This window comes from Primulina eburnea, chromosome 6, assembly GCF_022965805.1.
Source record: "Primulina eburnea isolate SZY01 chromosome 6, ASM2296580v1, whole genome shotgun sequence".
In the NCBI taxonomy this organism is placed as follows: domain Eukaryota; kingdom Viridiplantae; phylum Streptophyta; class Magnoliopsida; order Lamiales; family Gesneriaceae; genus Primulina; species Primulina eburnea.
In genome coordinates, this window is record NC_133106.1 from 25,747,627 (window position 1) to 25,760,596 (window position 12,970).

The 12,970-nt window shown below is 37.2% G+C and overlaps 2 protein-coding genes and 1 pseudogene across 2 annotated transcripts; 2 read left to right on the top strand and 1 right to left on the bottom strand.

Moving 5' to 3' along the window:
• Window positions 1–218: 218 nt before the first annotated feature.
• On the bottom strand, window positions 219–3,696 carry LOC140833962 (DDRGK domain-containing protein 1). The gene is made up of 8 exons (XM_073198510.1): window positions 3,408–3,696; window positions 3,118–3,226; window positions 2,032–2,138; window positions 1,612–1,713; window positions 1,366–1,527; window positions 1,047–1,103; window positions 727–763; window positions 219–568 (listed from the first exon to the last, which is right to left on the bottom strand). Exons 1-8 carry the CDS (start codon window positions 3,525–3,527, stop codon window positions 363–365), a joined length of 900 nt encoding a protein of 299 aa, XP_073054611.1. The 5' UTR covers window positions 3,528–3,696; the 3' UTR covers window positions 219–362.
• A 773-nt stretch (window positions 3,697–4,469) lies between these two features.
• LOC140833963 (pentatricopeptide repeat-containing protein At3g06430, chloroplastic-like) lies at window positions 4,470–6,666 on the top strand (annotated as a pseudogene).
• A 5,012-nt stretch (window positions 6,667–11,678) lies between these two features.
• Window positions 11,679–12,970, top strand: LOC140833964 (uncharacterized). The gene has a single exon (XM_073198511.1). The coding sequence runs from the start codon at window positions 11,802–11,804 to the stop codon at window positions 12,939–12,941; it is 1,140 nt and encodes a 379-aa protein (XP_073054612.1). The 5' UTR covers window positions 11,679–11,801; the 3' UTR covers window positions 12,942–12,970.

Consider the following 12,970-nt stretch of genomic DNA (forward strand, 5'->3'; position numbering starts at 1 on the left):
ATTTTGCTAACTATCACTATTTCACGGAAGCCAGTTTCCCGTCAATGACCCGTAATTGAAGTTTTGAGAAAGTAGGGAGGAGAAATATGCAATTGAAGAAACAAGTCACCCAACTATTGCGTCCCACTAAAATCGAGACCAAGTGATTGTAGTTCTAAACAAGAAATGGCAGATAAAGATGGTTCATACCTATTGATTAAAAATTAAAAAAAAACTCAGGACAGAACTTTATATTTATGCGATGCGAGTCCTCTCAAGGACAAAGTAGATTCATCCGAGCCAACTATTTATAAAAGAGTAAAACGAATCTTTGTCTTCTCTAGTGAACTACATCCCTCCAAAGTTGCATGATACTCAAGTAATCAATCGAAAGTTACCTCCTCTATAATGCTAATATCTTCTATTGACTGGGATTTTGGTTCCAAGTCTATAAACTGGTTAGACATACTAGCAAGGTGTGAAATGCTGACTCTACCTTCACGCTTGATGTAATCAGCTACAGCTTTCATTTCTTCCAATGAGATGTATATGTATTTTCCTCTATCGTCCATTACACCAGATAATCTTCCTGAGAAATTTTAAAACACTCAGATTGGGATTTTTTCTGTAAAGGAGAACAAAACTTTGATGGCCAGATAAAGTGAATATACAAGTTTCTATCATGTGTGGAAATCAATGCAAAATGTTAGACTCGTGTACCAAGAACGAGAGGAAAAGAGTAAATACCCATATCTTCTAGAGAAGTTATCCGATTGATACACTCCTGCATCCAGAAAATGATATCACGTGAGAAAAGCCAACAAAAACAACTACTGTGGCATCAGTCCAAAGTCCAAACGTTGAGACAATAAACCTTTTTGTCTTTTTACCATGAAACATGCAAACAGATCTGAAATCAACTTTTAAGTGAACATAACATGTGACAAGTTAGTTTTTCTTTATTTAATTATCCAAATTTCAAATAATTGTGTTGCTTCAATCAGATAAAAATATTGCCATCTTCAGATGTCTGAGAAAGGGGCAAAGGAAAAGGATGCAAGAGCTACCTGAGTTCTCAACTTAAACTCCGCAGCAATATCCTCTAGGGGAACACATTTATGCTTCTGAAAATCAGATAAAAAAATAAGGAGAACCACATCAGTTCCTCTCCCAATCAATGTAATTCTCGTATATATACATCATATCTCCAAATGATTAACAGCTATGAATGTCAGATAGATGCATGAAATCGAAAAGAAGAGGCCATATACCTCAGATCAAGAAAGCTGACATCCGCACATTCATAATAATATCATGCACTTGAAATAATGATAAGAAAAGGTGAGCCTTAATTATAAAGAAATAAATGGGTCACACTTAAACAACCTTGATGTATTCAACAAAATCAAACAGCAGACCCTGGCTTCCATCCTGCACTTCATTTTCTGTTGTGCCTTCAGCATCAACAGAAAACTCTCCTTTCCACTTATCAAACTCTAACGCAGCAACCTCTTCCTCCTTAGCTTTCTGAGCTTTGGCTTCTTCTTCCTGAATGTATGGTGCTCAAAATTTTTACAATTAATCACAGTATTTTTTTACATAATCTTGTAAAAAAAACCTCGATCAACTAACCAGCATCTGTTCACGAGCTTCACGCTCCTCATCCTTCCTTCTCCTCATCTCTTCATATCGATCTTGTTTTGATCTCCTTGAGTCTTGTGCAGCCTCATCAGCCTAGGAGATATTAAAAATGATAAGACGTCAATATACGAGAACGTGAAACATTGATGCTGCCAGAAATACAAGAACATACAGGACATTATACTGAACGTTGGAGGCAATCATCATATTTAAACATCAAGATATACCCAGCATAGCATATTAGACTTACTATGAAATCAAAATATTTCCAGTATATATGAGGTTCAGCATTTAATTTTTCTGCCTTGATGTTTTAATTGAATAAGCAAGCAAGAACATTTTTTGAGGTTCAATACATCTCATAAACACAAAATTAATGCAGCGCAAAATCAAGCAACGGAGAACTTTTACCTGGCGCTGTGCTTCACGCTCCTGCCGTTTCTTTTCCTTTTTCTTTGAAGCTTTAGCAGTGTAGTATTCATCAGCAGCTGGTTCGTCGTCACTTCCATCAAGAGGTTCTAAATTAACGTAAAATTAAAACCTAACTTTCATTATTTACAAACAAAGCTGTAAACTGCAAAAAAAAAAAAAAAGAATAGCCCCTTCTCCTGAATACCTTGCCATATAGTAATTTAAGAACATTACCTGTTTACAAATGAAACAGAATCTTTACAAAAAAAAATTGGCAACTTCGAGGATGCCAATGCCTCCAGAAAGTAAGGAAAAAGAAATGATATCATAGACTCATTATGGCAAATATCTCATGCCTATTCTGATCTTTATTGATGTATCTACAGACCTAGGTTATACAAGTAGTGAATTTATATCTCAAGGAAAACAGCACACAAGTCCTTAAGTTCTAGAAAGGACTCTCCAGAAATTTAGATATCTAGTCTATTGCTCTCTACACGGCCCACGCCAAACATTGTGGAGGCCACAAGCCAAAGTTATGATCCCCATCTAGAAGAAACCTTCACCTTTCAGCACTTAATTGATTTGTTAAACTTCACAATTCAATTGGAACACCATAGTGAGTCGGATGGATTCAAATTTCACGATACAAAGAAATTAATGGCCAACCTCCAGATGAAATACTACCAACCTTGGATTCACCAACCATCAATGTTGATAAGTATAACAAACGCTGATAATCAGCCCCAGATTAGCATCATCAAACAAAAATCGAATCCAAACTGATTGGTTGTGCACTTGTGCTTTCTGAGAAAAATATTTTGTTGGCAAGGGTGCGTAACGGCACTTCATGAGAAACTCCATAAAAAACTATATTATGCTGTTTAGTAAAAATGCCAAAACTACTGGAGATTAGATAATAAAAAAAAGTAAAAACTAGGTTGGATAAGCAAGCCGTATCCTCAAAATGCATTTAGTCTGACCAAGATCGAATTTCCCACTAAAACATGGAAATCAACACCAAGCCAGAAGCAAAATAACAATTTAAAACGCAAATAAAGCCTAAGAAAAGGCAAAGGAGAAAACCTTCCACAGTTGCAACGGCTGATGATGTGCTGGCAGCAGAAGCAGCCGGCCTTCTGCGCATTCGGCGCGTATTCCCACCTGCCCTTATCACTCTTTCCCCTTGTACATTCTGTAAGAAATGTAAAATGGTGATTTAACGGGAAAAATCAACATGATTCAATACAAACTCCAAAGAGCTATGAAACCACAAATTCTCCACAGATAAGAGTCATCGCACACAGATACTACGACAATCCTATAAATTAATCATAAAATCCAGTAACATGCAACTTAATAAAATGAAATTGCACCTGAGGCTCTTCTTCATGCTGATGAGAAAGGCGAGAATCAACACGGCGTCTCCAGAAATAAAGAGGAATTAAGGATAGAACCATGAACATCATCAGTATCGCGACTAAGAATTCCTCCATTCTTCCCCTGGTCACTCAGAATTCAACACAACAGAAAACAAAGAAGCGAAGAGCAGATTTATCATGAATTAATCGAAAGGTGAATGATCAAGATGGTCTGAAATCCCAGCGCACAAAACAAGGGGAAGGGTTTTGGGAGTCTAGAGATCAGGAAATTTTTTGTCCTTTTTTTTAATAAAAATAATAATATATTTTTTTATTATTATTATTATTATTAACTCAAATAAAAAAAATCTTTCACATAAAATGGACGCAGAAAAGTTTTTGTGTTAGAAAAATAATATTTAGTACATGAATATTTGAAAATCAGAAAAATTTGAGAATCCCATCTCATATGATAAATATTTCCAGCCCTAAATATACTAAAAATTAAACAAACCAAATATGTTATGATTAATGAAGCAAACATCAAAATAAACACGAAGCGAAACATCTAAAGATTTCGACTACTTTTTTCTTTTACATTGGAAATTCACATATTTTATTTTTGGCGTGCTTTGATATAAGCCAAAAGGTCAACGTAATAGCTTGCAAATCACACTGATCAAGTAAACCATATCGAGCAAACTCAGACTCAAACTAGAAAAACAAAAACAGATAATCGAACACCTAACTTCTTGATAGTTACTCGTCATGTCCTACCATCCCAAATACCCCTTCTAAGCATGTTTAGACTACTTATGAGAATATTGAAGAGAGAACCACTTACATATTCATTTATTATTTTCTTTATTTAAAAATTTACTTCAATTTTTTATTTTAAGAAATTTATAATTCACATATTATTAAAAAAATTCTATTTTTTTATTACATTCTTGAAATTTCAAAATTTCCAATTTTTTTTTATCTTTATAGATTTGGTTTTGGATTTATGAAAAATACAATCAATTATAATAAAAATGGAACTTTATATATAAAGATGAATTATCATGTTTCCCATTCCAAAAGCCAAAGGATAATTTATCACGAAATTCAGCCACATACCAATGGTACTCTCCCTCTCCTCCTCCTTCCTCCATTCTGCTCTGCCCAACGCCGCAGCCGCAGCCGCAGCCACTCCGACGCCTAGCAGACTGATCCTCACCTCCTCCTCTTCTGCCACTGTTGAATCTTTAGTGAAGAAAAAGTATTGGAAAATGGGTCCTGGTCTCATTGAATCCTCTATTCCAAAATTGTCGAGCAATAGTAACAAGAGAACCCCCATTAAGAATATCAAGAAGAAGCTAGACCAGAAGAATGATGCCAAGGCGTGGGCCAATACTGTTACTGAAGCTCTCTCGGAAGCCATTGAGAAGAAGCAATGGCAACGTGCCACTTTAGGTTTTCTTCTTTCTTTACTTTCGCATTGTGTCCTCTATTTTCCTTAATTTTGTGGATTTCTGTTTTGGGAAATGAAGGACCCTCTTTTTTAACTTGTGTTGCGCTCCAGTTGATCAATTATTATGACGACTTGTAACTTTTGTGAATGTTATGTTATGCCATAAACTCGGTGTCATAGTTCATGAGAGATTCTTTTTCCAGCTTTTCTAATTGTACATTTTTGTTGATTCGAAAACGATTGTGAGGTGGGGATGATTTTGTTTTGTTGTGGATATTTTGTCCAAAAATTACCACATTTGATTGTAGAAGAAAAAGAATAAGATGTTATTTTTCCTGCTTCAGTGAGCCATTTTTCATCTTTCATTGTTGTACAATATTGGATCAGTTAAGTAAATCTTGGATTTCATTTTAGATATTTGAGATGTTCAAGGATCGATACTTTTATCAGCCTAAAGAGGGTACATACATGAAGCTCCTTGTTCTTCTCTGAAGATCCGGACAACCGGGGAAAGCTTGTCAACTTTTTGATGAAATGGTTGAACAAGGGGTGGAACCGACCCCAGAACTCTACACAGCTTTGATTGTGGCTTGTTGCAGGAGTAATCTGATCAGTAAAGCTTTCACCATTCTGGAACAAATGAAGTCTGTTCCAAATTGCCAGCCGGATGTATATACTTTCAGCATACTCATGAAGGCCTGCATTGTTGCTGGTTCTTTCAACCTGGTTGGATCCCTTTATGATCAAATATCTGAATGGCCAATTACTCCTAAGACTGTCACTCAAAATACAATGCTTAGTGGCAATGGAAAGGCTGGAACATAAGAGGAGATGGAGAAGGTTATTTCTAGGATGACTGACAGCACGACCAGAAAACCTGATGTATGTACTATGAATACTTTTATCCGTTTGTATGGGAATGAGAGTAAGATCGAAATGATGAAAAGATGGTACGAAAAGTTTCGCAACTTTGGAATCGAGCCTGAAACACGCTCTTTTAATATTCTAATTGGTGCTTACAGGAAGAAAAGGATGTATGATAAGATGTCATCGGTCATGGAATACATGCGTAGACTTTCATTTCCATGGGCTACATCAACACACAACAATGTCATTGAGGCATTTTCAGATGCAGGCAATGCAAAACACTTGGAATGCACATTGATCAGATGCGTGCTGAAGGGATGAAGGTGGACACCAATACTTTCTGCTGTCCCATCAGAGGGTATGCCAATGCTAGCCTTTTTCATAAGGTGATTAGCAGCGTGCAACTAGCTGGAAGATTGGAGATACCTGAGAATACCTCGTTCTTCAATGCCATCATATATGCATGTTCAAAGGCTCAGGATTTAATGGAAATGGAACGAGTTTTCAAGAGAACGAAAGATAAGCTATGTCAACCAGATTCCATGACTTACTCAATGATGATTGATGCATATAGAAAGGGAAGGAATGAGTGACAAGCTCTATGATCTTGAGCAAGAAAAGCAGCAAATGGTTCCTGCTAGAGTTCCTCTGGAAACTGAGGCACCAATTGAAGAAGACATAGTCATTGCAATTTGAATGCAGTTTATTCAAGGGACTCGTTTGTTATGTTTACGGGATTTTCAGTCGAGAAGTCCATCATGCACCATATCCATGCTGGATGCACCAACAAACTCACTAATTTTGGTGGGAAGTCTCCAGGCATTAACTAGATTTTTTAGATACTTGGGGTGTCTCGAATGCTTAGATACTGTAAGAGGTGATGAGCCCAGCCCTTCAAAGCTTTTACCAGGTTGTTATTGTATTTGTTACTAAAAAAAAATGTTTTGATTTATGGAAAGTCAAATGGTAGACATACTGTTCAGTTTTTTGTGCCCAGATACGCATCTATAAAAAGAACAGCTTGATTAGTGCCTCTTGTTGAACATAAATATTTCTAGAAAAATAAACAAGATGTTGCTGTGAAGCTTATACCAACAAAAACAGGGTTACGATTTTCCATTTTTGGTAATTATCATATAAAAATAAATATTTGTAATATCAAACACATCAATATTTTTAAAATCCGTCGTCTTATTTAATTCAAATACTTATCATTTATTTCTAATGCAAGACCACTACTTAAATCCTAAAAATAGCTTATAAGACAAGACATAATCCTAAAACAGTTTATAAGTTGTTTCAATTTTCAACCTCTAACTCTTTCTTCTTTTTTTTTTATCAATGAACTCCTTGTTTACACAAAAAAAAAAAAACATAATTTCCTACTATCCTTAAAAATTAATTAGGTCATATGGACAAAGCATAAATATTTCAGCATTGTGAAATTAAATAATTTTTATATTTACATATAAATAATAAACACACTAATGGCAAGATGAGGGTTGGGTTCAAATCTCGTCACTTGCGTGAGATATATAATCGGTTTGGTTATGTTTAGATAATAAGGGAGATTGAGTGAAAAATCCTCCACATTATGTACCAAACCGATATGATAGAAATGCACTATACAATAAGTTTTTGGAAGATGCTAATGATGCACCAAACATGTGACAACATTAGTGTCTGATTACGACATTTAAAAGAGCTGCATCAAACACAACTGCAATGGAACAACATGTGCAGCCGAAAAAAAAACAGATGGGTGCCATGTTATTATTGTATGTCGGTTGAACAAAAGAATGTTTGCTTCACACATAAGTGGGTGAGTCATCGTCATGCTTAAAAAGACGACCTCCTGTCAAACCATATGCGGTGGAAGATGAGCTTGATGGTTGACTGGTGGAATAAACGAATGTCGGTTTCGTCGGTGTACTCTTGTTACACTTTGAAGATCTTGTTGATGTTCACCATGATAATCATCACACCAGTATAATATGTTTCGATGATGAAGCTCTCGTGGAAAAATGTAGTAAAACTCTCCTTGACGGGGTTGCACGTAGTCCAACTTGTCGTAATGTCATTTTCCAATATCCACATTCTAAGAGAACCGAAAATTTTCTCAAAAAATTTTAAATCGTGCACTTATTTCTTTCTATTTGTTAGCTTAGTTAGCTTTAAGTGCATTGAGTTAGTTTAAGTTGGTTTAGGTAGTTATTGACAGCTGTATGCAACTCATGTGTATATATGTATGATTGACCACTTCCGTGATATACAACAGAGAAGAATTCTCTTCCATTTCTGGTGTTCTATGCTCTGTTCATAATATGGTATCAGATGAAATTCCTTGTCGTCGTTGTTGATATCCTCGATCTGGTAAGAAAGCATTGATGCGTCTTCAATTTCTTGCAATCGGAGACTGATCGGTGATCATGGCGCCATCTGATTCGAGTTCACAATCCAGATCTATAGTGGACGATCCTCTCAATCCCTATTTCTTACATCATTCTGATAATCCAGGTATTTCACTCGTTTCTCAGCCGCTCACTGGAGAAAACTATGCCTCTTGGAGTCGGGCGATGCGTAAAGCGCTTTCGGTAAAGAACAAACTAGGATTTATTGATGGATCCATTCCTCAACCAGATGATTCGGATCTTCATTTACATGATGCCTGGTTTCGCAGTAACAATGTTGTGATCTCGTGGATTCTCAACTCCATATCCAAGGAAATTTCTGCTAGCATTTTGTTTTTTGATATAGCAGCTAAAATCTGGAAGGACTTACGTGAGAGATTCCAACAAAGCAATGGTCCTCGCATCTTTGAGTTGCGTCGTGCACTCTTCAATCATACTCAAGATCAAAATTCTATTGCTACATATTTCACAAAGCTAAAGACTCTGTGGGATGAATTGTCCAATTTTCGGCCAGCTTGTACATGCGGAAAATGCAGCTGTGGTGGGGTTCAATCTCTGGAATCATTTCATCATCAAGAGCAAATCATGATGTTTTTACTTGGCTTGAATGATTCTTTTTCTCATATCAGAGGTCAATTACTGCTCATGGATCCTCTGCCACCGATTAACAAAATCTTTTCCTTAGTATCTCAAGAAGAACGTCAAAGAACTATCAGTTTAAATCCTGCATCTGACTCACCTATGGCCTTTTCTATGAAATCTCAGCCATCTAAGTCGACTTCATATGGTCAGGACCAGCAGTCCAAGTTCAAATACAAGAGGAGAGATCGTCCATACTGCACTAAATGTGCGATTCATGGTCATATGGTGGATACATGTTATGAGATTCATGGTTATCCCCCTGGTTTTAAATCTCTGCCACGAATGCGAAATGAATCTCATCCTTATTCTTCGCATCCTTCTGTGGCCAATGGTGGGGAATACTTCTGAAGTTGGGGGTTCATTCATAGGCCAGTTCTTTCAAACTCTTAGCCCTAAACAATATCAGCAATTGATGCAAATGTTTCAGTCTCATCTATTTGTTGTCCCCAACAATAATGTTGCATCATATGTAAATCCCACAACTCACACTGCAGGTATATGTCTCTCGGTTTCAATGCCTCCAAATTTATCTTCAGGACAATTTTGGATAATTGATTCGGGTGCTCTAGTCATATTTGTTGCAATGCTGATGCATTTAAATCCATGTCTAAGATACATAATGCGGCTGTGACATTGCCCGATCGAACCACAATTTCGTTGATTCCATTGGTGATGTTCAGCTCACTTCCAACATTACACTTCGTAGAGTTTTATATGTCCCTCAATTTAAATTCAACTTACTCTCTGTAAGTATACTCACCATAATGTCCAACCTGGTTGTGCAGTTTTATCATGATCATTTTGTTATTCAGGAAGCCAACTCCTGGAGGATGATTGGCAAAGGTAATCGCATTGGGGATTTGTACATTCTGGACCTTCATCAACTTGGTTCAGACACTACATCATTTGTCAATAAAGTCTCTGACAGCTGTGGCACCAACTATTTGGACACCCATCGTTCAAGGTATTGGATTCCTTACACAACAAGCTGCAGTATGCTATACCTAAGCCATGTCCTTCCACTGTATGTCACATATGTCCCTTTGCAAAACTAAAGAGGTTACCTTTTGTTTCGAATAATCATGAATCTTTACAGCCTTTTGACTTGATCTATGGGGATATTTGGGGTCCCCTCAATAAATCGTCCTATTCCGATCATCGGTACTTTCTAACATTAGTTGATGATTGTACTAGATTTACATGGATTTTCTTGTTGAAGTCAAAATCTGATGTGGCTCATGTAATTCCTCGTTTCTTTGCTATGATTGATACTCAATTTCAATGCAATATTAAGTGTTTTCGTTCGGATAATGCCAAAGAATTAGCCTTATCTGATTTCTTTCATCAACGCGGAGTTTTACACCAATACTCTTGTGTTGAACGCCCTCAACAAAACTGTGGTCGAACGGAAACATCAACATTTACTCAACGTTGCTCGAGCCTTATATTTTCAGTCTCGCATCCCACTGTCATTCTGGAACGAGTGCATTCTCACTGCTTGTTATCTCATTCCGTTGCCTTTGTTAAATGGCAAGACACCATTTGAGCTTTTAGATCATACTGTGGTCGATTACTCCAGGCTCAAAGTCTTTGGTTGCTTGGCATATGCTTCTACTTTACCTGCGGCTCGATCTAAATTTCAGCCTCGAGCACGTTCGTGTGTATTTCTTGGGTATCCACCTGGTGTTAAAGGGTACAAACTGTATGATCTTGATAGCAAACAAATTTTTTTGTCTAGGGATGTGATCTTCGATGAAGACATATTTCCATTTCATACTCATACACCTATATTCCCATCGGTTGATCCATTTCTTGATATTGTGCTTCCTCTAGCTCAGTATGAGTCTTCCATTGACATTTCAACTCAGGATCATGCTCCAGCACAATCACCATCCCTACCTCAGCCTCGTCGTTCCACTCGTCGTCTGCAACAACCATCTTATCTCCGAGACTATCACTGCAACCTGCTGAAAGGTTTTGATCTCATTCCTCCTTCGATTTTGTTATAAATCACAGTTTTATTTTGTTATTGTACTTTCATTTTAATTTTTTTAATGTACTTTCTCTCTTTAAATTACATTTGTTTACAATTTTCAATGTACTTTCTCTATTTAATTTTGTAGTTAATTCTTCAAGTAGTTTACCAACTTGTCCCACCATTCTTGATGATGAGGAAAATGATCCCGAAGAATGTGTCTGAAATATTGTCTACTCGTTGATTTTATATTGGTTTGTTTAAATAATGTTATGACTTATTTTTGGGGATGTCTAGATTTTTTTGGAGAGCTAGTAACTCTTTTTTATGTAATTCTTTATGTCGTGAAAATATTTTGTTTGTTATTATTAAGTGTGGTCGAAGACATGAATTAATTTTCCACAACGTTGTATTTAGAGGCTTGTTTGTTTCATAATTAAGTCATGTGAGAATAAATATTACTTTTTTATTTTAAAAAAATTCGTGTCTCACGAGTCTCACGGGTCTACTGGCTCCGTTTCGTATTCGAGGTGGGGTGGTTCGAAGAATATTTAAACGGGGTAGAACGGGTAATGGGTCAAAGTTTTTTTCATGGCGAGGGTCTTGGGTTTAACCAAACTCGTCTCATACTCGACACATTGACAGATCACCATACTCTAGTTAGAGTGGATTTCAAATACAATATTTTGATTAAAAAACGAACTTATATAAGCTTAAATAACAGATTCAACTACTTTTTTCAACTTTATAACTGCACATATTTTCTCACTTTTGCTTGTGGGGATTTATTGCCAATTTCCCTTAATAATAATACACAAATATTTTCACACACACGGCCCAAAGAAGGGTGAAGTGGGCTTTAGCACAAACCCAAAGTGATTACCATCGGTCCAACCCGAAGTACTTGTGAATAAATAAAGACAAAGAAGCCCGCACAAGAACTGCTCAAATATCAGACAAGCCTAAACCCTCTCATTTCTCTTTGCCAAACAAGTGAGCCTCCTTTTTCTCGGTACTTTTACACGCTTTGCTCCACAGATAAAGCTCTCAAATCGTCGTTCATGGAGTTAATGATTCACCCAAAGCAGACCCGCCAAGATTTCTGCTTGTTCCGTCACAAAACCTCCAGGCATCGTAAAGATATTAACTTTCTTGTATGTTCCAAGTTTGGCATGGTTGTGTGGAAGAAACAAGGTTCAAGAAATCTAAGGAGTGCTCGTACTCGGGTTTCGTCCGTTTCAAAGGTTGAAACTTTTAATGCCAATAACGGTGGGTATTTGCGGATGTCGAATGTGGAGAGAAGCGCACGTGGGCAGGGGAACCCATCTCAGAGCTTTGAGGAGTTTGAGAGTAATAACCTTCTTCGCCGTCTGGTTAGGAATGGGAAGTTGGATGAATGTTTCAATCATCTTGAAACCATGTTTTACGGGGGTGTCATTCCTGATATCATCCCTTGTACTAGTTTGATTCGTGGGTTCTGTAGAATTGGGAAATCTAGAAAAGCTGACAGGATTATGGAGATTCTTGAGGAATCGGGGGCTGTTCTTGATGTTATAACTTATAACGTGTTAATTAGTGGGTATTGTAAGTCGGGAGAGATTTACAAGGCCTTGAAGTTGTTGGACCAGATGAGTGTTGCCCCAGATGTAGTCACATACAATACAATCCTACGAAGTTTGTGCAATAGTGGGAAGTTGAAACAAGCCATGGAAGTTCTTGATAGTCAACTGCAAAAGGAATGCTATCCGGACGTGATAACATACACGATTTTGATCGAAGCCACATGTAAGGAAAATGGGGTGGAACAGGCTATGAAGATCTTGGACGAGATGCGAAGTAAAAGTTGTAAACCTGATGTAGTTACATATAATGTTCTCGTCAATTGGATTTGCAAGGAAGGGAGATTGGATGAGGCGATCAAAATCTTGAATGATATGCCTTTGTATGGTATCCAGCCAAATGTAATCACACACAATATTATCTTGCGCAGTATGTGCGGTACTGGGAGGTGGATGGATGCTGAGAAACTGCTGGCTGATATGCTTAGAAAAGGCTGTTCGCCGAGTGTCGTGACCTTTAACATTTTGATTAATTTCTTATGTAGGAAGGGACTACTGGGACGAGCCGTTGATATTCTGGAGAAGATGCCTAAACACGGGTGTACTCCCAACTCCTTGAGTTATAATCCATTGCTCTGTTAGAGTAGGTGCCCGTCGAGCCAAGTGTTGGC

Bases quoted from the DNA above. Each gene is read 5' to 3' on its own strand.
- LOC140833962 (XM_073198510.1), bottom strand. From the start codon at position 3,527: ATGGAGGAATTCTTAGTCGCGATACTGATGATGTTCATGGTTCTATCC. The intron at 3,227-3,407 runs GTGCAATTTCAT...CATTTCTTACAG, and splicing joins AGCATGAAGAAGAGCCTCAG to AATGTACAAGGGGAAAGAGT. The intron at 1,528-1,611 runs GTTAGTTGATCG...CCATACATTCAG, and splicing joins AAGCTCGTGAACAGATGCTG to GAAGAAGAAGCCAAAGCTCA.
- LOC140833964 (XM_073198511.1), top strand. From the start codon at position 11,802: ATGGAGTTAATGATTCACCCAAAGCAGACCCGCCAAGATTTCTGCTTG.